Source organism: Gorilla gorilla, chromosome 1 (genome assembly GCF_029281585.2).
Source record: "Gorilla gorilla gorilla isolate KB3781 chromosome 1, NHGRI_mGorGor1-v2.1_pri, whole genome shotgun sequence".
Lineage (NCBI taxonomy): Eukaryota > Metazoa > Chordata > Mammalia > Primates > Hominidae > Gorilla > Gorilla gorilla.
Window position 1 is genome coordinate 139,972,403 of NC_073224.2, and position 24,126 is coordinate 139,996,528.

A 24,126-nucleotide genomic window follows, 5' to 3' on the forward strand; every position below is an offset into this window, starting at 1 on the left:
CAGGCGGGGGGTTGACCCCCCCACCTCCCTTCCGGACGGGGTGGCTGGCCGGGCGGGGGGCTGACCCCCCCACCTCCCTTCCGGACGGGGCGGCTGGCCGGGCAGAGGGGCTCCTCACTTCCCAGTAGGGGCGGCCGGGCAGAGGCGCCCCTCACCTCTCGGACCGGGTGGCCGGCCAGGCGGGGGGCCGAACCCCCACCTCCCTCCTGGACAGGGCGGCAGGCTGGGCGGTGGGCTAACCCCCCCACCTCCCTTCCGGACGGGGCGGCTCGCCGGGCGGGGGGCTGGCCCCCCCACCTCCCTCCCGGACGGGGCGGCTGGCCGGGCGGGGGACTGACCCCCCCCACCTCCCTCCTGGACGGGTTGGCTGGCCGGGCGGGGGGCTGACCCCCCCACCTCCCTCCCGGACGGAGCGGCTGGCCGGGCAGAGGGGCTCCTCACTTCCCAGTAGGGGTGGCCGGGCAGAGGCGCCCCTCACCTCCCGGACAGGGTGGCTGGCCGGGCGGGGGGCTGATCCCTCCACCTCCCTCCCGGACGAGGTGGCTGCCGGGCGGAGACGCTCCTCACTTCCCAGACGGGGTGGCTGCTGGGCGGAGGGGCTCCTCACTTCTCGGGCGGGGTGGCTGCCGGGCGGAGGGGCTCCTCACTTCTCAGACGGGGCGGTTGCCAGGCAGCGGGTCTCCTCACTTCTCAGACGGGGCGGCCGGGCAGAGACGCTCCTCACATCCCGGACTGGGCGGCAGGGCAGAGGTGCTCCCCACATCTCAGACGATGGGCGGCCGGGCAGAGAGGCTCCTCACTTCCCAGATGTGATGGCGGCTGGGAAGAGGCGCTCCTTGTTTCCTAGATGGGATGGCGGCCGGGCAGAGACGCTCCTCACTTTCCAGACTGGGCAGCCAGGCAGAGGGGCTCCTCACATCCCGGACGATGGGCGGCCAGGCGGAGACGCTCCTCACTTCCCAGACGGGGCGGCAGCCGGGCAGAGGCTGCAATCTCGGCACTTTGGGAGGCCAAGGCAGGCGTCAGAGGGAGACCGTGGAAAGAGGGGAGAGGGGAGAGGGGAGAGGGGAGAGGGGAGAGGGGAGAGGGGAGAGGGGAGAGGGGAGGGGGAGAGGGAGAGGGAGAGGGAGGAGAGGGAGAGCCAAAGTAATTTTCTATGTTTCATGTTGTCTTTATCAAATCTTTGATTACTTAAGGAAACTGAGCATTCTCTATTAGGAGAGGTAAGGTTTTTCCTACAGCTACAGTTTTCTGTATTTTGCCTTTGAAGTCTTTCAGTTGCCACTTTGATTAAATGATAACTAAGTATTTTTTCACAGTGACCTGTGATTCTATTTTAAACAAGTCTTTAACCTTTTTGACATTTTTTTACAAACTTCCCAAAATCAAAATCTAAATTTTGACCTCAAACTGATTAATAACTGGGATTTTCAGGGCCACTGGAAAATCTCAGAAAAAATTTGTTCTTTTTTTAAAAAAATCTTTTTTTCTTTATTATTATTATTTTAAAAATTTTCTGCAGAGACAAGTTCTCACTATGTTGCCCATACTGGTCTAAACCTCCTGAGCTCAGGTGATCCTCCTGCCTTGGCCTCCCAAAGTGCTGAGATTACAGGCATGACCCACTGTGCCCGGCCCTTTTTTGTGTGAAACAGGGTCTCACCCTGTTGCCCAGGCCAGAGTGCAATGGTGTGATCACAGCTCACTGCAGCTTCAAACTCCTAGGTTCAAGTGATCTTCCTGCCTCAGCCTCCCAAGCACCTAGGGACTACAGGTGCATACCACCATGCCCGCCTAATTTTTTAATTTGTTGCAGACGTAGGATCTCACTGTGTTGCCCAGGTTTGTTCTTTCCTTATTAAAAGAAAGATCTTAAGCTAATCAAGCTTCCTTGATAAGTTTAAGCAAATGCGAAGCATTGTCAAGTAAGAAGTGATGCTTAACTTCCTTTATGCTATATTTATATAGGTATATATTATTAATATAAGTCTTCCAGAAATGCATAAAATTCCTGGAAATTTGATATGTCCTAGTATAAGTCATAATTCTAGTTATCTTAAAGTGATATGTCACAAAAATAACCAAATTTTCTTGTCAATTGCATTATAATGAGCTCTCATTAGGTCTTAAAGCATCAACATTTTAAGTCTTTTGTCTTCTGCAAACAGTTAATTTGTTTAATAAGATGCCTTCCTATAATTCCTGCAAGCACCTATAATTTGAACGTATTTTCTTTTCAAAGGATTCATGGAAAAAACTCTGACAAGCACAGATTTCTGAAAACTTTAAGGTCATACCACTGGACTAGGTAAGAATTTTCAAAACACTAATAAAGAAACCGATTGATTTGTAAGACTGTTAAACCAAGATCAAGTAAAACAAGAACTAGTTACACGGGGACCCAGCGTGTTGACTCACACCTATAATCCCAGCACTTTGGGGGGTCCAGGTGGGTGGATCACTTGAGGCCAGGAGTTTGAGACCAGCCTGGCCAACATAGTGAAACCCCACCTCTACTAAAAATACAGAAATTAGCCACGCAAGGTGATGGGTGCCCATAATCCCAGCTACTTGGGAGGCTGAGACGTGAGAATTGCTTGAACCCGGGAGGCAGAGGTTGCATCGAGCTGTGATCGCACCACTGCACTCCAGCCTGGGCGACAGAGCAAGACTGTCTCAGCAACAACAAAAACAACAAAAATTAGTTACATGGGATTAAATGAACTGATGAGGATGATTACAATATCTATGCTATTTTGTTTGAAATATTTCTGGTTCTTCAGCGTTTTATTTTCCAGGCTTTTTTTTTTTTTTTTTGAGACAGGGATTCCCGTCACCCAGGCTGAAGTGCAGTGGAGCAATCACTGCTCACTGTAGCCTGGAACTCCCGGAATCAAGCCATCCTCCCCACTCAGCCTTCCAAGTAGCTAGGACTATAGGAGTGTGCCACCATGCCTGGCTAATTTTTTTAATTTTTCGAAGTGACAAAATCTCACTTTGTTGCCCAGTTTTAGACTCCTGGCCTCAAGTGATCCTCCCACCTCAGTCTCCCATAGTGCTAGGATTACAGGTGTGAGCCACCACACCTGGCCATTTTCCAAATTTAAAGAAACCCTTTTTCTCTTACTTTCTTCAATCATCTATAACTTACTGCAATTTGGTAGGTTATACATTTTTAAATGAAAAACAAAACAAAACGTTTATCTTTTTCTCCATACCTGATCCCTCCAGAATCAGAATCTCTTATCAAATATTCTTATTTCATGACAACACAGTTATTCACCTAAGTTCAATAAGAACTTTTTCTCCTTGCAACAAGGCACAAATAGAAGTAGTTATATTACCAAGACTTTGACTCAGATGTCACATTTGTGAATGATATGCTTAAAAACAGATACAACAGGCCGGGCGCAGTAGCTCCCATCTGTAATCCCAGCTCTTTGGGAGGCTGAGGTGGGCAGATCACCAGGTCAGGAGTTTCAGACCAGCCTGGCCATTATGGTGAAACCTCGTCTCTACTAAAAATACAAAAATTAGTTGGGCGTGGTGGCGCGAGCCTATAGTTCCAGCTACTCAGGAGGCTGAGGCAGGAGAATCACTTGAACCTGGGAGGCAGAGGTTGCAGTGAGCCGAGATTGCGCCATTGCATTTCAGCCTGGGCGACAGAGCAAGATTCAAAAAACAAACAAAACCCCAGATAAGACAGATAGTTTTAAGGAATTAAGGTTGAGTTTATGGAACCAATAAAGCCCCTTGAAAACAACTGGCTTTGTACCTTGCCTATGGAGTTCCTAACCTTACTGGGGAGAAAGTTCACTTTCTGGCAGGCCCAGGAACCTCAGAATATTTGGGGAACCTTGAGAAGAGACATCTGTTGGTGAGTCCTTGGTGTGGCTTCCTATACTTGAGGGGCTTTTAAAACTCCAATCTGAAATTCTTTATTGAAACTTGCAGCAAAGCAGACTTCAAAAGAGCCTATATAATCAATCACTATTCTTGCTGCACCTTTCAAAATAATCCTTATGCCAAGCTGGCATATTTTGGGGTGGCATATCCTGCTACTCTTCAGTGTGCAAGGTTATTTTACAGGGACTTAAACTGAATTATCAGCTTTTTTTTTGGTTGCATCTCTTGCTAAAGGTTAGAGTTAAATGGAAGTTTGACCATGACCTGTGACTTTCATTTTCTTTCAGAGAAATATTACTGAACACTTGTTCTGAAGGCTGATCCTAGACAGCAAGACTCAGAGAATTGAGAGAAGACAAAAACATTCATCTAATCGGGGTGGTTGGGTGGGGTGAAGTGAACCCAGCCTGATTACCCTTAGCATCTAACTCCACAGCAATTCTGCTCTCTATTTTCTCAATCTTCTCCAATTCTTTATGAAGGGGTTCAGGAAATGCCGCCCCAAAATATGGTGCTTTGGTGTAATACTTTGAGCTGAAGACACTTGAAAAACAGTATATGCAGGGAGAAGCTTTTTCTGAACTCCCCTTATCTGTCTAAAGATAGATCCTGCAAAGGAACTCAATTTGTCATCAATTTTCCATCAGTGAAACTCTTCCAGGAGTTTCATCCACCAGTGAAGGTTATCTCAATCACAAGAGAAGAGACTAGAAGCCCACACCACACTTAGACAAATGTCACAAACGATCATCTATTCTTCTAAGGGCCATTCATCTTTTCCCAAAATCATTTACTCTACCTGAAATTGGCTACATCCCTGGCTTCCTTCTCGCCTATGTAGAGGGTATATAAGCTCCTAAATCTCCCTGGTTTTTCAGGTACTTTTCTTCCTGTGATGCCACCACACATGTAATCAATTTATATACCTTTTCTCTTATTAATTTGCCTGTTGTTAGTATGTTTCAGAGGCTGAGTTATTGAACTCTCAAGAGGGTAGAGAGGGAAAGTCTTCACTTTTCTACAATTAAGTAGATCAATTTAACTTCTAAGGATAAGTCTGTCTGTTTTTCCCATGTTTTGAATTTTGAATCATAATGACCTGAGATCCCCAATTAAGGAGAAATGGGAAACAAATATCTATATGATAATCTATAACTGTTTTCTTTTATACACAAATCTCAATGTCATTAATATAAAAGTAATGCTTGATTTGGAGTTCCTTTACATTTATTATTCAAAAACACCCACATGGCTGGGCACAGTAGCTCATGCCTGTCATCCCAGTGATTTGGGAAGCTGAAACAAGAGAAACGCTTGAGTCTAGGAATTTGAGACCAGCCTGAGCAACAAAGCAAGACCCCATTTCTACAAAAAATTGAAAAATAAAAAAAAATTAGCTAGAAATGATGGCATGTGCCTGTAGTCCTAGCTACTCAGGAGGCTGAGGCAGGAGGATTACTTGAGCCCAGGAGTTTGAGGCTACATTGAGCTATGATTGCACCACTGTACTCCAGCCTAGGCAACAGAGCAAGACCCTGTCTCAAAAAAAAAAAAAAAAAAAAGAAAAAAAAAGAAATATGGTCAGTATTGGTCCAAAAGGAAAGGAAATTTTCATTTCTGAGAAAAAAAAATATACGTATATATTTTTGAGACGGAGTTTCACTCTTGTTGCCCAGCTGGAGTGCAATGGTGCGATCTTAGCTCACCACAACCTCTGCCTCCAGGGTAGGAAGGAAGTTATGGCAACCAGCTGGTAAATGCATTTCCAAGTTAAATGTCAATAAAACGTAGCACCTATGAACAATTTTTGGAATTTTAAACATGTTAGATCAGGAAGCAGTCTTTAACACACAGCATGTAGCCTTTCCACCATCCAACTTACTTTTGTCAAGATTGTGTAGTAGTCTTGGGTTTGGTGCTGTGGCTCTCACAGGCCTGTTGAATGGTTTGATGGATTTGGCAGAAGTTTGACCTCCAGTGTTCCATGTAAAGTGTACTCCATTTCTAAGTGTTGCAGGATTTTTCTCAGACTGAGGACATCCACAGCTGATGCTGCCCCCTGACTGCCTGGGCCTTGCTTGGCCCTGGGCCTGCTGCTGGAGGCACCCTGCCCACTCGGCCTGCTCGTGTTATGACTCATACCCGCATTAGGCAGTTCCCGAGCTCTTCTCCTGCATCCAAGAAGAATGAGGATACACTGACAATTTGAAGGGTGAAGAGGGTGGACAAGAATTTTATTGAGTGATGGAAAAGCTTTCAGTGGGGAGGGGACATGGGGGTGGTCCCCCACCCTTGCAGCCAGGTGGTTTCTCTCCCAGTGTGGCTGAGTCCGGGGCTTTTATGGGCTCAAAATAAGGGAGTGTGTGCTAATTGGTTTGTGAGTATGCAAAGAAAGGCACCACTCAAAGGTGGGCATGGCAGTGTAGAAAACCAATTAGGAAAGGGTAGGTATATGTAAAGTAGGTGAAGCTTGGGGATCAGAGAAAAGCATGTCAAATGGGAAGACAGGTTCTCAATCTGGTCCATGGATTTGACTTGTAGCTTGGTTTTCAGGCTTTAAACTGTCTTCTTCTTGGAGGTAGGGTTTCACTGAGGACCTGTCCCTATCTGCTTAGGCATTTGTCTGCCTCCTGCCTCTATCATAAGGGCATTCTGAGTCATTTATGTCATGTCATTAGGTAGTGGATGAATGAGAGTGAGTACCTTAGTAATGCATCCAAGAATAGGATGAGTCTTAGGGCCCCATGTAAAGAAAAATATATTAGATTTTAGTAAATTCTAACCAGGAAACTTCTCAAACAGAGTAGTGGCCCTTTTGATGCTTTAAACCAAGCTTAAACTCTTGCTGCTGCTTCAAAGCCATGTCTTTTTGCTTTCAATATAACAAATTATTCAGCCAATTATTAATATGGTGAATATTCATTTTACTGAAAGATAGAGGTAATTTTGGAAATGATAAAGGTAATATTGAGATATGAAAGTCACTTATTTTGTGTTTTAAATATTAATGTATTCTAGTACAGGGTTTCTCAACCTCAATACTATTGGCATTTTGGGCTGCAATAATTTTTTACTGTGAGGACCTGTCCTGTGCTGTATAGGATGTTTAGCAACACACTAGAGGCAAGTAGCACTCTTCTGCTGTGACAATTAAAATTGTCTCCAGATATTGGTAAATCTCTCCAGAGAGGCAATTTATTAATTTTGTTTTATTAATAGAGATAGGGTCTTGCTCTGTCACCCAGGTTGGAGTGCAGTGGTGTGATCATAGCTTACTGTAACCTTTAACTACTGGGCTCAAGCAATCCTCTAGCCTCAGGCTTCTGAGTAGCTAGAACTACAGGCAAATGTCACCACACCTGGCTAATTAAAAAAATTTTTTTGAGACAGGGTCTAGTGATGTTGCTCAGGCTTGTCTTGAACTCCTAGCCTCAAGGGATTCTCAGCTTGGCCTCCCAAAGTGCTGGAATTACAGGCATGAGCCACCACAGCTGGCTGAAAATCACTGTTCTAATGGAATAATCCATCTTACATGAATGCTATTTTTAAACTGGTATTTTTAGACAGATTGTTTCACTTAATTCTTAGATTCCTGTGACTATTCTTTTCCTGAGATATGAGAGTATTCATTCTCATATCTCAAGATTCCTAAGGTATGGTATTCATTTTATCTGTAAGTCATTTAATTCTTGTGAACCTCAGTTTTCATGTACATGAACACAGAGCTAGAAGTGTTACACCTGGAACTTTTCCCTTAGAACAAATTAATTCTCATATGATACATAATGAAATAATTGTATACCTGTTGAAAATGAATATCTGGGTATGAAATTGTTATCTATATGATCACAGGTTTGTAAACATTTTGTATAAAAGGCAAAAAAGGCAAGATGACAGAAAATATTTGATTTATTTTGGTAGTCAAACTTGTTGGCTTCAGAATCCTGATTTCCATTGATGCAGTGGTCTCAACCCTAACAGTTAATTAGACTCACCTAGGGGGCTTGAAAGTTATTAATGCTGGATTCCTATCTCCAAGGATTTGGATTTGAGGAAAGAAAAAGCAGAAAGGAATACTGCTTAGTTAAAAAGGAGAATGTCTCACCAGGCACCAGTACACTGCCATTCATTGCCTTTTCTTTCTCTCATTCTCTTCTAAAACGAGGTAAAGAAGATAAAATTTGGGAGCTTAAAACTTGGCAAAGAAGGAAATCCTTTTGGCAATATCATAAAGTGAGTATCTGTTTTCCTACCTTGCAGAGGGGAACCTAAAACTCAGATTTTATCTCCTTTGTGGGTTCCTCTTCTTCACCTGCTCATGAAATGGAAGTTTCCTGGACTATGAACATCATTTCAGAAATGAGGAATTAGTAATTTTCTGTTACTGGATCTTTTTATTAAAAGCACCCTCAATGTACATAATTTAATACAAATATACATCTCTTTGGCTTCTTAAGAACAATCACTAGAGCCAGATGTCTTGAAGGCAGAAATGTCCCTGTATTTCCCTAATACGGACCAGTGTTTCTTTTTTCTTCTCTAGGTTCAATTTTTAATTTCATATAATTTTATTTTAAATTTTATTTATTTATTTATTTATTTGGAGGCAGCGTCTCGTTCTGTTGCCCAGGCTGAAGTGCGGTGGCATGATCTTGGCTCACTGCAAACTCTGCCTCCCGGGTTCAAGCTATTTTTGTGTTTCAGCCTCTCAAGTAGCTGGGATCACAAGCCTGTGCCACCAAGCCTGGCTAATTTTTGTATTTGTAGTAGAGATGGGGTTTCACCATGTTGCCCAGGCTGGTCTCAAACTCCTGACCTCAAGCAATCCACTTGCCTTTTGCCTCCCAAAGTGTTGGGATTACAGGCGTGAGCCACTGCACCTGGCCTATTTTTTTTATTTTCATCAAAGCTTCCTTGCCCATAGTATTAAGAGATCTGTAAGTTTTGTTCCCCAAACACCAGTTCACCCAGTCAGCCCCACCTTCTACTGATCTTTCATGTTCTTCCAACCATTTCATATCTGAACTGATTGTTTTGGGTATTACCTGCATGTTGCTATGTAACATGTTTATATTGCAATTTCTTGTTTTTTTCTTTTTTCAATTTTAGGCATTACTTATTGACTTTTATGGAAGATGTCCATTTAATTATCTTTCACACACGCCTTCCCATTCCTCCTAGCCTCTACCACAAACACATTTTCCATCCCCAGTCCAGTCAGTATAACTTCATCATAACTTTGCTATAATAAAAATTCACCATTTATGGTACTAATAACTCTTTTAAGTTTTATTAACAGCTGAGCCATATGGTATACTTTAATTACCTTTCCTTTTCTGCAAAACGTTGTTTCCTCTATTGTGAAATATCTATTTTTGTTATTGCTTGCTTAGTTTTCTAAGTACTTAGGAACAATCTAGCTCTACTTCTTTACCTAGGAATCCTCTTAAAAGTTCAAACGCACTAGGTATCCCATCAATTTTAATGACTTAGAGAACCCTCTTCCTTGGATAGCTCCAATCTGCACTGGTTGATCTCTAGGTCCACTCTACAACTGTCACCTTGAGATCTCCCTTCAACATCATCCTGGCTCCCCTGGGAAAGTTCTTGAACTTTATTGTATAATTCTTTGTTTCTGCTGGAGTTTTCAATATCTAAGAGCTCTTTTTATGTCCCCAGGTGTTCCTTTTTTAACAATAGCATCCTGTTCTTGTTTCCTGAATGCAATATCTCCTCCTATACCTTAGAGGATATTAATCATAGTTTTTCTGAAATTTTCTTCTCTCTGCATCTAACTTTTTAAAAAAGCTTTATTGGGCCGGGAGTGGTGGCTCACCCCTGTAATCCCAGCACTTTGGGAGGCCAAGGTGGTGGATCATGAGGTCAGGAGATCAAGACCATCCTGGCTAACATGGTGAAACCCCATCTCTACTAAAAACACAAAAAATTAGCCAGGCATGGTGGCGGGTGCCTGTAGTCCCAGCTTCTTGGGAGGCTGAGGCAAGATAATGGCGTGAACCCGGGAGGTGGAGCTTGCAGTGAGCCGAGATCGCAGCCTGGGCAACAGAGCCAGACTCCGTCTCAAAAAAAAAAAAAAGTGGCCAGGTGCGGTGGCTCAAGCCTGTAATCCCAGGACTTTGGGAGGCTGAGGCGGGTGGATCATGAGATCAGGAGATCGAGGCCATCCTGGCTAACACAGTGAAATCCCATCTCTACTAAAAATACAAAAAATTAGCTGGGAGTGGTGGTGGGCGCCTGTAGTCCCAGCTGCTCGGGAGGCTGAGGCAGGAGAATGGCATGAACCCGGGTGGCGGAGGTTGCAGTGAGCCGAGATCGCGCCACTGCACTCCAGTCTGGGCTACAGAGCGAGACACCGTCTCAAAAAAAAAAAAAAAAAGTTTTATTGAAATGTAATTTCCTTACCAAAAAGTTCACCCATTTAAAGTATATACATGAATGATTTTTAGTAAATTTTCAAAGTTATATAACAAACACCAAAATCTAATGGTAGAACATTTCAATCATCCCCACAAAAAAGTTTATGCCCAACTGCAGTCACTCCCTCTTCCCTTCCCATTCTAATCCCCAGACAACCATTAATCTGCTCTTTGTGTCTATGATTTGCCTTTCTGAATGTTTCATATAAACCCAAAATGAAGAATATTCTTTTGGTAAGAGGTGGGGTAACTTTTTTTCTTCAAAAATGTCATAAATGACAAAGAAATATTGTGGAAATATTCCTGATTAAAGGGAACTAAAGAGATGACAATTGCATGCCACACCTGATCTTAACTGGACCCTGTACTCGACGGAAAATAAGCTATGGAGGACATTATTCAGTGAACTGACAACACTGAAATTAGGAGGTGTATTTGATGAAAGTTTCATCAGTGTTAAATTTACTGGAGTTAACTGTACTGTGCGTGTGTGTGAAGAGGAATAATTAAGAAAATAAGATAGATGGGGTAAAATGTGAGCAATAAATAGTTTTCAAAAACTCTCAGTCATTGTTATCATTTTCCTTGATTCTGAGACTCCAGTTACAAGTCTGTGAGACTGTTTGACACTGTCCCATGTGTCTCACAAGTGGTGCTTGGTTCTTTCCATTATTTTTCTCTCTTTGCATTAGTTTCGATATTTTTAATTGATTGGCCTTTGATTTCATCACTTGTAGCACTCAATCTGCTGTTAAAACTACTCTATAAATTCTTAATTTCAGATTAATATTTTTCAGTTCTAGAATGTCCTTTTGATACTTTTATATAGATTCCAATTCTCTTTTGGAATTCTCTGTGTTTTCCTTTATTTACTAATTTAGAGACAGGGTCTCCCTATGTTGCTCAGGCTGGTCTTGAGCTCCTGGCTTCAAGCAATCCTCCTGCTTTTGCCTCCCAAAGTGTTGGGATTACAGGTGTAAGCCACCATTTCCTTCTCTTATTTTTTAACATGTCTATAATCTTATTTGAAAGGCCTATCAGCTAACCTCTGCAAGTGCATCATTTTGATCTGCATCTCGTCTGTTTTTTCTTTTGATTATTTATCACAGTTGCTTTTCTCTTCAAATGTTTCTTTATTTTGGGTAATATGCCACATATTGTGAACAAAAGAACTGTACAGCCTAAAGCTGGCCAGGCATGGTGGCTCATGTCTGTAATCCCAGCACTTTGGGAGGCCGAGGTTGAGGGGGAGGGGATCCCTTGAGGCCAGGAGTTCAAGACCAGCCTGGGCGACATAGTGAAACCCATCTCTATTAAGAAAAAAAAAAGATATTGGAAAATTTATTTTTAAATTAAAACAAAGAGACTAAAGTTGGTGTTATTTTCTTATAGAGAATCGTTTGAATGGATGTATAAATTGTGGTTTATTCAAACAATGGAATCAACTATGGCAGAGAAGAAAAATGAGCCACAAGCTGCACTCATCAATGGGAATAAATCTCAAGAACATAATATGTTACAAAAATTAAATTTAAAAAGATTAGAAATAATAGAATTCCAAATATATAACGGTTAAAACAGGCAAAACTAAATTGTATATTAAGATATACATATATAACACTATAGAGATAATTAGGAAAATAACTAACATAAAATCAGGAGGGAGAATCCACCAGTGGCAGAGAGGAATCTAATTTGGAGGGGCAGGCAGTGCACTTTAGTGATACTGGTAAGGTTATCTTCTAAAGCTCGGTAAAAATCTCCCATAAAATACCTCCAGAAAAATCTGTTGGTCACGTCTTAAATATTGCTGCAAGGAAAAATACCATCTTAACAAAATCTTAGTATTTTCTCAGAAGGGGTAAGTTAGGGAAAGGTATTTACAGAGTTTTGGAACATGGCCGGGTGATTTTTAAGGCAGGTATTGCAAGGTGGAGCTGGTTGGGATTAGGCAGAGTTTAAAAATAATAGCTTTGTATTGGTGGACAAAATGAGGCAAGTGTTTTAAAATAAATCTTGATGAGCAAGATAATTATCAGAAAAATACTGGTGAGCTAGCTGTTTTAGTTGGTTTACAGTCTCATCTTCCTAGACAGGAATTCCTGAAATAAACAGCTACTATCTTTGCTTGGCTGTAGTATTGTCTAAAATAGGGGCAGGATATTTGTCTTCGTTTTCAACTCTGTGGTGGGTTCATGCTGTTCACTTAATTGTTATTCTTTAAAAATGCATATATTATGTTTCAAAACACAATTTCTTTTTCTCTAGGAAAGCAATTATACTTAAACATTCCATAAGAAATTTATATTCCATTCACTGAAAGAAAACAAACAAAACAACAAAAGAAATTTATAGGCTGAAAACTGATAAACTATCCCCTTAAGTCCAACATAACAATTTCTCCTTTAATTGTAAGTGGTTTGTTCTTCCTTAGATTGGGCACAAGATATAGTAATTGATCTCTGTGTTGGGGGCAGCTTCCCAACCCATGTAGGACTCTATGATGAATGGGTTACAGGAGTGATGAAACAGTTTTCCTTAGCTCTTTAGGCAACGCGTCTCTGGCTGTTTGTCACCAGCCAGAAGTATCCACCTCTCTTTTACCACAGTATGCTAATTATCTTTTTGTTGTTGTTGTTTTGAGACAGAGTCTCACTCTGTCACCCAGGCTGGAGTGCAATGGCAGGATCTCGACTCACTGTAACCTTCACCTCCTGGGTTCCAGCAATTCTCTTGCCTCAGCCTCCCAAGTATCTGGGACTACAGGTGTGCGCCACCATGCCCAGCTAGTTTTTGTATTTTCAGTAGAGACAAGGTTTCACCACGTTGGCCAGGCTGGTTTCAAACTAGTGACCTTAAGTGATCCATCAGTCTCAGCCTCCCAAAGTACTAGGATTACAGATGGGAGCCACTAAGCCCAGTCTTTTTCTTGTGTGTTTTTTTGAGACAGGGTCTCGCTCTGTCACCCAGGCTGTAAGGTAGTGGCATGATCATAGCTCACCGCAGCCTTGACCTCCCGGACTCAAGTGATCCTCCCACCTCAGCCTCCTTAGTAGCTGGGACCACAGGTGTGTGCCAGCACACCAAACAAATTTTTAAATTTTTTAGTAGAGATGGGGTTTTATTGCCCAGGGTGGTTTTGAACTCCTGGGCTCAAGTGATCTTCCTGTTCCTGTCTCACTGTCTCAGCCTCCCAAGCTATATATATATAATTTTTTTTTTTTTTAAAGACAGGGTCTGGCACTGTCTCCCAGACTGGAGTGCAGTGGTGCAATTACAGCTCACTGAAGCCTTGACCTCCTGGGCTCCAGTGATCCTCCTGCCTTAGCCTCCCAAGTAGCTGGGACCACAGGTGTGCACAACCATGCCTGCCTGATTTTTAAATTTTTTTGTGGAGATGGGGGTCTCACTATATTGCACAGGCTGGTCTCAAACTCCTGGGCCCAAACAATCCTCCCACCTTGGCCTCCCAGAGTGCTGGGATTACAGGCGTGAGCCACCACACTCAGTCCAAGCTTATCTTTTCACATGTGTTCTATAACATGTAAAGGGTTGGAAGCACTGGTTTAGGGAACTGTGTCTTATGGAAATGGCATATTTTTAAACACTAGACTCGCAATTGGCTCAGTGGAACAATGACATTATGAGAAACACACAGAAATGAAGACCCCCGAGGGAAGCATATATTTGCTTATTTCTGAGTATGCAGAGCTGAATTCCAGTAAGTGAATCTCTAATAGAAATAGATCTCTAGCCAGATGTGGGTTGCATGCCTGTAATCCCAGCTACTCTGAAGGCTGAGGGAGGCTGAGGCAGGAGGCTTTCTTGAGCTCAGGCATTCAAGACCAGCCTAGGAAAAACAGTGAGACTCTATCTCAAAAAAAAAAAAAAAAAAAAAAAAGGAAACCGATCTCTAAGTCTAAGAGTTAATGCTTTGAAGTTGCTTAAAGAAAATAAAAAAGCTTATCTTTTGTAGACATTCAGAAAGAAGGGAAGTCTATCAAACAGTCACACTCTATTTATTGCAAGCTAGTTCATTTATTTGTCTGAAATACATTTCTCCACGTTGTCCAGTGATGAGAAAGACCAAAGTAGAATTAAAATCAACCAAACCAAAACGAACAAAAATTCCTATAAAATTCTATCTTGCTTTATTAGTAAAGACTTCAGTAATAGCTCTTCTGCTTCTTTAGAGTTTAAGTATAAAATTACAGATTTTTTTTTAGGTGAGAAAATTTGTTATTTTAGCCAAGCCTTAAAATTTGCCATCAATTTAGATGATGTAAACTTTGAGTTGTTTCCCCTATTGTTAAAATAAATAGGCTTGGTGCAGTGGCTCATGCCTGTAATCCCAACACTTTGGGAGGCTGAGGCTAGAGGGTCGCTTGAGTTCAGGGGTTTGAGGCCAGCCTGGGCAACACAGTGAAGCCTTATATCTACAAAATATTAAAAATTAGCCAGGCTTGGTGGCACATGGCTGTAGTGCCAGCTCTCTGAGAGGCTGAGGCAGGAGGATCACTTGAGTCCAGGAGTTGGAGGCTGTAGTAAACTATGATCATACCACTGCATTCCAGTCTGGGTGACAGAGTGAGACACTGCCGCTAAAAACATTACAAAAAGTAAACAGATTATTGTCTACCCCTGCTTATAATATCTAAGAGACAATAAGCTCATATTAAAAGAAATATTTGAGAAGTTCTTGAATATTCTATGTCATTAAATGCTAGCTTTGGTTCTTGATGACAATGGAACCATCATATCAAATCTGGGGTGCACACCTTCGACATCTATCTTATGTAGACCATTGTCATTTAGGTTCTATTATAGGCAGTGAAACTTAAATACACTATGGGTTGCCCTCGTGAATTCTTACTACCCACAGATGTTACAGTCACTGTTTTTACAATTGAAGAAACAAAGTTTCAGGGAGGCAAGTAATCAGCTTTGGAAAGAGCAAGGAGACACTATGACAATAGGACTGGAAAGAGACTGAGGCCAAATCATAGCGAATCCTCAATGTCCTCTGACCAGTGATGGACAGCATCAGTGTTCAAGAAAGGTTTTCCGCATAGTTCCATGAGGGATAAATTGTGATCAATTTAAAGATTATTGTGTTAATCTATGCACAAGATAAGAGTATGAGTAGAAATCTGCAGTCAGGTAAAAGTGAAAAGACTTTGTGATCCATTGAATGTGATGTGGGAGCCAAGATAAATCATTTTTGGAGTACTGCTCCTTTATGTGGTAAAAAAGATATCTAGTAAGACTTAGTGCTCAGTTTTGTACTTTGAAAATATATCCATTACAATAAATATATTAACACTGAACACTTGCAGAATTAAGTGCCATATTTTTTAGTGAATTTCCATAGATTGTTTCCTTTGGTATTAAAAATGCTTGGGCATGGGCCCCACTTTTTGGCCGAAATTCCTTTGGACCAACTTTAACCAGTTGGCCTTCTCTTAATTATTAACACTTCCTGTTGTCTCTGACTTTTCTGTTTCACCGTCCTTGATAAGATACTTATATTTGCAAATTTATCCTACTTGTATAACCTAGCCCATGCTTGGCACCAAGTCTACACATTTAGCCAGGAACACATGGGTTACCTGATTAGTGCAGATGGCTGCAGATACAGAATTTTGGCCAGGTAATAATAAGGAAGTATACCTAGGCCCAAGGAGAAGAGACCTAAATGCTTTCCATGGCAAACTGATAATAGCAACAGTGGGTCCTGTGGGTTGATGGTTGCAGGAAGCAGGAGGGCAAGCACAGAAGACAGCAATCTTGAGGGTTTGTGTAAGAGGATTTGTGGTAGGAAAATCAGAGTTTGAGTCTTGGGTCCAACAATTTATCCACCATGTGATTTATGGTAAGATTATCAATGTTCTGATTTACAGAAGGGATATAATACCTCCAATGTAAAATTGCTTATATAGTAGGGGCTCCATAAATGTTTCTTGAATCTGAATTTTCGATTCTGACCAACTGACCACCAAATTGAACCAAAATGGACCACAGCAATCATAAACATAAAAATTAGGAAGAATTCCAACAAGCTAAAAATTTTTAAATAAATAGCTTATGTTTTAAGATTAAATAATGTCAATATGTCTGTTGTTATCAAATTAATAGTATGAGGGCTTGTTTAGTAAAAATGCTGAGAATAGTTTTTGGATTTGGAAAAATACATACAAAGAATAGGTAGGAATAAATAAGATTCTGAAAAAGAAGACGAGGGAACTGATGAGAGAAAAACGTGACAAAATGCTCTAACAAATATTAAAACAAAAACTGTAATAGTGAAATAGGTGAATGGGCACAGAAAACAGTAAATTCTAGAATTAGACCCTACTAGTAAAGAATAATGCAAGATTAAAAAAGGACTTCCCGTAAATCATATTCAACTTATAAGTTTGGGATTTAACAATTTGGAAAAAAAGCCTAAGTAATGTCTCATCTCATACCACATGCACTTATAAAAAAAAAACTGGAAATAGAAACAATGGTTATTATTGAGACTGATGTAAATTTTGAAGAGACAGTAGAGATTACAAAGGTGGAGGCAAGTGCTGAAAGATCTGATTAAAGAAAAAAGCTGGCCAGAAATGGTTACGCCTATATAATCAGCACTTTGGGAGGCTGAGGTGGGATGAGGTGGGAGGATTGCTTGAGCCCAGGAGGTTGAGACCAAGCCTAGACAACACAGTGTGGACCCCCATCTCTACAAAAAAAGAAATGCAAAAGTTAGGTGGGTGCAGTAGTTGTACGCCTGTCATCCTAGCTACTTGGGATGCTAAGGTGGGAGGGTAGTTTGAGCCCAGGAGGTTGAGGCTGTAACGAGCTGTGTCATCAGGCTTGGGCAGCAAAGCAAGACTCTTTAAGAAAACAAAAACAAAAACAAAAACAAAAAAAAACCCCTGCTCTAACCAAAATAACTACAGCCAGAATGACAAAGTATTAGCACTACTCTATAATTCAAGGCTCATACAAATTGGGGGGGTTGGGGGAGGGAACCAACAACTACTAAGCAAATTCCATGAGTTTATTATATTGGCACATTGAGGTTCTATGTAAGTAATTTTGGCAAGTTTGCTGTGGTAGTTACAGGTTTGGATTTTTAGGTTAATATCTTTTATCTGAAGACGAAGATATGCATACCTGCAGTAAAAAGAAACCAACAGAAACTAAGGCAAAGACCAAATTGATCAACTTTGGTCATTAGATGCTTTTCTATAAATATGTATATTATTCAGTAATATAATGAAAAGTAAAAAAATTTTGGCTACTTTAGGAGGCAACATATATATGTCTTCTGGCCTGTAGTGTTTACTGTTAGTAAGTTGATCAAAGGTAAATTAAAAATTCACACTTGAGTAAAAGGTTTCAAGAAGTACCAGGAAAGTGCGCAGCTTATTTTTATTTATTTTAAAAAAATTATTTTTATTTTTCCAGGAGGCCCATTATCACCAGAAAAGAAGTGTATAGTTTCTAACAGATTTATACATTGGAAGTTGATTTTGCTCCTAATTTCAACATGCCTAATGAAATAAATAATCAAAACAGTCTAAAATTCTTCCTCCTCTCTGCCTCCTGCAAAAAGGTAAGCACCTAAAGTAGGCAAGCGCTGAATAAATGACTCTGGTCAGCACTGACAAATTAATTGCCTCGAGGAGGCTGAGGCAGGAGGATCACTTGAGGCCAGGAGGCTGAGACCAACCTAGGGAACATAGTGTAGAATCCTGTCTCTACAAAATAAAAAATAAGTAAAAAATAAAAAATTAGCTGGGCACAATGACTATGAATGAAAGCAAAATATAGACCTTTAGAAAATATTTTTATTTTCTTAACACACAGAGGTAACAATGACATTTGCCCACTAGACAGAGTAGTTCAAGACATACCAGAAATGGATCACAATTCACATATGTTACAATATTCATCAATATGACCAGTCTCATGTTTTCCCAATTATCTTTGAAAACTTATTAAAATACCACAGCATACTAAACTGGTAAATTCATTTATCATGTTAAAGAGTAATTTTGATTTTGATTAGTGAAAAACCAAGGCATAATCCATTGTTGAAATATAATACCTTATCCAGCATCACTCAAGTATGAAGCATTCTACCTAAACGTTCTTTAGTCAAATGACACCTGTTAAAAATCTAATTTTGTATTTTAACTACCATAGAGGAAATAATGTTTAACATGCCTTCTTAAACTTTAAAATATACCATGCAGAATATAACAATGTTCTTTCATTAATCTTCCTCATTAGAAATATGAACCACTTAGCTTTCTAGTGCAACACAATATCCTAAAAATTTACCAACGTGGGTATCTGCCTTACTAGAGATAACCCCAAATGGCTACATTAAAAAAATTGGGAACTTTTAATTTTTTTGGTCACATTTAACTGTCAGCAATTACTTCTCGCTTTGATTAAATATGCTGGTTTTCTGTTACCTTTCTTACCTCCCTTAATATCAAAGTTAGGGTACAGCAACAAAACTACATAAACCTTTGATAAACTAATGGTTCTCTCAAGGACAGTCATTCCTTTTACCCGCACAGTTTAGAGAAGGTTATATATTGAACAAGGAAGGAACTGAAGAAGAAAGGGAGATTTGGAAACCAATGTCCAATGTGTTTGTAGATAGTGGTCAGATTACTGTCACAACTGTCCTTAAACTTGTAGGATTTAATCTGTTTTAGTTTTGGAAACCAGAAAACTAAGCTAGTTAAAACTATTTCTAAAGCAAGGTCAGCTTTGAAGAAGAGCAGGCAGATAATCTTAAAGTAAATTACATGAGCTTTCAAGCATGGGTATTTGACATCTGAAGCATTTATATATTTTTGCTGCCCAGAAGTTTTAGTTTGCTGGTTTTCTTCTTTAATTTCTTAGTCATAGTTAAGGTTTTGGGTATGTAACCTGTAAACTAACTAAAAAAATGCTACTTTAAAAGTAGCATTATTTTAAAATACCATTATTTTATTAGGTATAAATGAGCCACTGAATATTATATAGCAATGAAAGAATTCTTGCCACTACTTTCTTCCAACTGAATGCATAATGATTTAACTGTTTTCTTAAGAAAACAGTAAAAAACAGTAAAAAATTCTATCTAGGAAATAAGTTCTATGAAAAAATGTTAACTCATATAAATGTTAAAAACCTTTTTCCTTTTGTGACTTTAAGATTTTTAAGGTATCTTAAAATAAGTTATCACGAAAAACTTCCAGTGATTTTACTGAATTTAAGGTATCTACTGAATTCATATCCATATTTTTGTTAAGACTCTTCTCAGTGTTAAACTTGTCAATGTAGGTTTTGAGTTAATAGAAAACCAGTATCTACTATGATCTAGCAATAGATTTTTGAACATGACTAAAGATAGTTGAGTTTTAGAAAATTAATATAACATTCTTTTTTCTTTAAAGTTCTAGAAATATGACCAACAATTTCCATTTTGAAAATGTAAGCTATCTTATAATACTCAATAGAACTCAATACTAATTTTACAAAACTGTTTTTAGGAAATAAATTTCCTAATGCTTTGCATGTTTCCTCACATAAGTAAATCATATAAAATATACTGTTGGCATTCATTACACAAAAATTAATATATCAGTGAAAAAATGAAAGCACAGTTTGAACATCTGTGCTCCATTTAGGAACATATATTGTAGATGGAAACTTCTATCATTCATCATTTATTAAATATTTATTAAATGCAGTGAGCATTGTATTAAGAATACTATAGTAAGTGGTGTTAATATTAATGAACCACAGCGTATTCAGTATGTATTGTTACTGAAGATTATATATACCACAATTAAAAGCTATCTTTTCATTTCTTTCATTATTATATTTTCATATTTTATTTTCATTTCTGTACAAATAGAAGATGACATGATTTTTCTTTTCCAAACTATAGATTTCTAGGCATTTGAATAATTCTTACTGAACTCAAACACATTTCATTGGTAATGATATTTCTTTCTGATTCAAATTGAAATCTACCTCTGTACATTAAAAAAAATCAATGCTTTTACAATCTTACCTAATTGAGCATCAATATTATAATAAATGAGATTTTTAAAACAACTTGAGCCTGTGCATATAAGGCATTTACATATGATGACCTTGCATCCTATAATACAAGTAATTGCATACTTAATATCTGTAATCAACTACAAATCATAAAGTGTCTCAAGAATAGTAGCAATTGACCAGGCTTGTGTTTCACAGCTGAAAGGACAGTACTGGGCATTCTCATTGGTCAGTTCTGGAAGTCCTTTCCAAGGGGATCTGAATGAAAGAAAAGACATTTTACAAAGACATAATTTAATTCATATTAACAAAATAGGCAAGACCTGGTGATTTTTGCCTTCTAGTGTAGAAAATAATCATATGTAGTCATTTGCTACAAAATAAAACAATATCCTAAAGACATACAAATGAATTTAGACTGAAATTATTCTTTGACATTCCATCTTTGGAATTTGAGACTTTTAAATACAAGGAATCCCTTTATGTATTAAAAACATAGAAGAAACTACCATTACAAGCTACATAGAAACATAGAGATAAATACTCTCTCAGGCATAATTTTGTTTATGAGACTCAAATTGTAATTATGCAGATGTGTTATGTGTGATCTTGATAAAACTGTAAAACTAAAAGTAATGAAGAAACACTAAGAACTATGATTAGGCAGAAAAATGGCATTCCAGAGTACTTTCTACTTAAAGAAAAAAATGCCAATTAATTTCTCTTTCTACTGAATAATAAACTTAGTATTTATTATGCATTTATGTTCTAATACTAACTGCTTTTATGTATATTATCTCATTTAATGTTCACAGTAACCCCGTAAGGAAGGTACCGTAAGTATTCCTATCTATAGAGAGGTAAGAGAGATTTATAGAGGTTAAATAACTTGTTCCAGCCCTCCTTATCAGAACACAGTGATGTTAGCACATCAAATTTATTGTTAATTTCAATGTAATCCCTTAAAAATGAAAACAAATTTAAAAAGTACAGACATCTGTCATGTTTCATTTTTAAGTTGGGTTGTGGGAACATATTTGTTTCATTACTATGGTTTGTATCTCAGGGCTATATTACATACACGCTTCAGCGGGCATCAAATATTTCATAGTAAAAATGGGAAAAAATAATCCCATTAGGTAAAACAGGGTATTTTGGATAATAACTAATATCAGCTAGGTACCATATTTAAAAAACTGTCATAGAAACATGGAAAATATAGAAAATGTATGTTTCCAAGTATTCAAGCTACATCAGAGTAAAATGCCAAATGACTGAAGTTGGATACCTGGGCATCCGTAATGTGTTGAATTACATCTCCACAGAATTTGTATGTTGAAGTCCTAGCCCCCAGTACCTCAGAATGTGAACCTGTTTGGAAATCGGGTCACTGCAGATGTAATTAGTTAAGATAATGCCACATGAAGATTGGAGTTTTGCTGCCACAAGCCACACGATTATCAGCAGCTAGGAGAGAGGGCTGGAAGAGACCTTTCCCTAATGCCTTCAGAGGGAGCATGGCTCTGCCCATGCCTTGATTTTTCAGATTTCTGGCCTCCAGAACTGTGAGACAATATTCTGCTGTTTAACAATTTCTATTATTTAAGTCACTCAGTTTGTAGTGCTCTGTTACTGCAGCTCTAGCAAACTAACAGATACCAAAATTAAAAAACAAAATGAGGTTACAAAACCATGAATATGCTGCCCGTAATTACACTTGGACACTAGGACATGGAATGTATCCATACAAATATAAGGAAGTCCCCTTTCCCTTGCTTTCCTGAAAAATTCATCCTGAAGTCCTTAGGTGGGACAGAGCAAGGTAGGTGACCAGAAATGGAGGGGAAAGGGTAATAGGTAGTATGGAGCAGGATGTTAGAGTCCAAGAGGTATGAAGAGGGAGTCCACCAAGGGTGAGAGTGGTCCAGAGTGGGTAGTTAGAACCCAAGTGGTGCCAGGAGGGCTCCACACATAAGAGGTGGCTTAGTGTGGGGTAGCAGGCCCAAGCTGGGTGAGCAGACTCTATGTGGTGGTGATAGCCCAATGTGGGAAGTAGGTTATTCATTGTTGGAAAAGGGAATTACAAATATAGAAAGGGAGAAAAATAGAATTAAACACTGAGCAATAGATTGGAACTGGTGTAAACTCAGGTTTTCAACACACATAGACAGGATACATTGAGATGAAGATAAGTGTGTATGTATTTACTTATGTTTATGTATTATTATATATTCCCTAGCCCTATCTACTGGGGGTCATAGTAATAATCAATACACCATGTGCTCAGATCTGGCTTCTAAATAACATTTTTCACTATAAAGAACAAGGGCTCCTTAGAGAATTGCCCAATTCCAGGCTGGGGTAGTGAAAGCGAAAGATGAGTGTTGAAAACCTTGCTGGGCCAGAAAGCAAGGAAGGACTTCCATATGTGACAAACAGGAAGTAGTATGGACAGAATTTCCCTCCTGTCTGATACACCTGAAGAACTGGACATTAAGACATTAGACATTAGGCAACAAATAGTGATCCTTGAGGAATGAGAAACAAATGAAGCAAACCCTATGATTACCATACCTTACTGCCTTGAGAGTTTCCAGGATTTGGCACAGAGAGGGGGAACACAGGTGGAGCCTGGCAGACTTCCTTGAGTTGAACTGAGAATCCAGGAACACTACAAAGCAGCTACAATTTGCAGGATAGAGTACTAGAGAGGAAGGAGCCGTACAAAGAGAGAACTCTGAAGATATGCAGAGGGTCCCACTCAAGTATCTGTAGTGTACCAACCAGCAAATTCACAAGAGGAAACTACCAAAGAACAAGGAAAGAACCATCCAAAAGGATGAGAAGAAGCAGTATGTGGCACTCGTACAGCGTCAGGAACACTTGCTTGTTCCCACCAGCCAGATTTGAAAACGTCATAGTTTTCGAAATACAGGGTAGGGAACACAGGTGGGTCTTGATTCACTAATGGAGAATAATTATTCCTAGACCAAATGCTATTCTGGTCAGGTCTAACAAGCTTAAAATCAAGACCAGAAAGGATCAAACTGTTTCCAAGTAATTTCACTGCATTCCAAAACAAAGCTCAAAAACATTTACAGAAACACCAAAAATCTAGCACCCAACAAGGTAAAATTCACATCTGGTATCTAATAAAAAATAACCAGGCAAATGGCTGGGTGTGGTGGCTCATGCCTGTAATCTCAGCACTTCAGGAGGCCGAGGTGGGAGGACTGCTTGAGCCTAGGAGTTCGAGACCAGCCTGGGCAAGATAGCAAGACCCCTGTCTCTCCAAAAATCAAAAAACAAAAACTACCAAGCAAAGAAGCAGGGTGATATGACCCATAATAAAGAGAACAATCACAAGCAAAAGCAACCCAGAAATGAATTAGCAGACAAGGATATTAAAAGAGTCACTGTAATCATATTCCACATGTTCAAAACATTAAGCAGAGACATGGAAGATATAAAAACGACCCAGATAAAACTTCGAGAAATGAAAACTACAACATTGAAATGAAAAACACCAGCATGGATGTGATGGTAGGTTAGACATAAAAATGATAGCAGATTTCTTATCAAAACAATGTAACCACCTTAAAGTATGAAAGAGAAAAAAGCTTAACTTTGAATTTATACATAGTGAAAATATCTTTAAAATAAAGGCAAAACACAGATGTTTTACACTTATAAGAAATGAAAGAATTCATCATGAGGAGGCAAA

The 24,126-nt window shown here is 39.5% G+C and overlaps 1 protein-coding gene and 1 long non-coding RNA gene across 5 annotated transcripts in view; one reads left to right on the top strand and one right to left on the bottom strand.

The window, feature by feature from the left end:
• The window catches only part of LOC134756902 (uncharacterized), a 127,974-nt gene that overhangs the window by 98,668 nt on the left and 5,180 nt on the right, over positions 1-24,126 (top strand). Inside the window, exons 5-7 of the long non-coding RNA XR_010130329.1 lie at positions 2,243-2,308; positions 8,072-8,139; positions 17,799-17,946. This is a non-coding gene — a long non-coding RNA (uncharacterized lncRNA). The remainder of the gene's footprint in view (positions 1-2,242; positions 2,309-8,071; positions 8,140-17,798; positions 17,947-24,126) is intronic.
• Positions 18,164-24,126, bottom strand: part of AGL (amylo-alpha-1,6-glucosidase and 4-alpha-glucanotransferase) — a 75,934-nt gene continuing 69,971 nt past the window's right edge. For all 4 annotated transcript variants that reach the window (XM_019034662.4, XM_063696611.1, XM_055352872.2 and 1 more), the window contains exon 34: positions 18,164-20,660. In XM_019034662.4, coding sequence (XP_018890207.1) covers positions 20,543-20,660 — 118 coding nt within the window. In that variant the 3' untranslated portion in view covers positions 18,164-20,542. The remainder of the gene's footprint in view (positions 20,661-24,126) is intronic.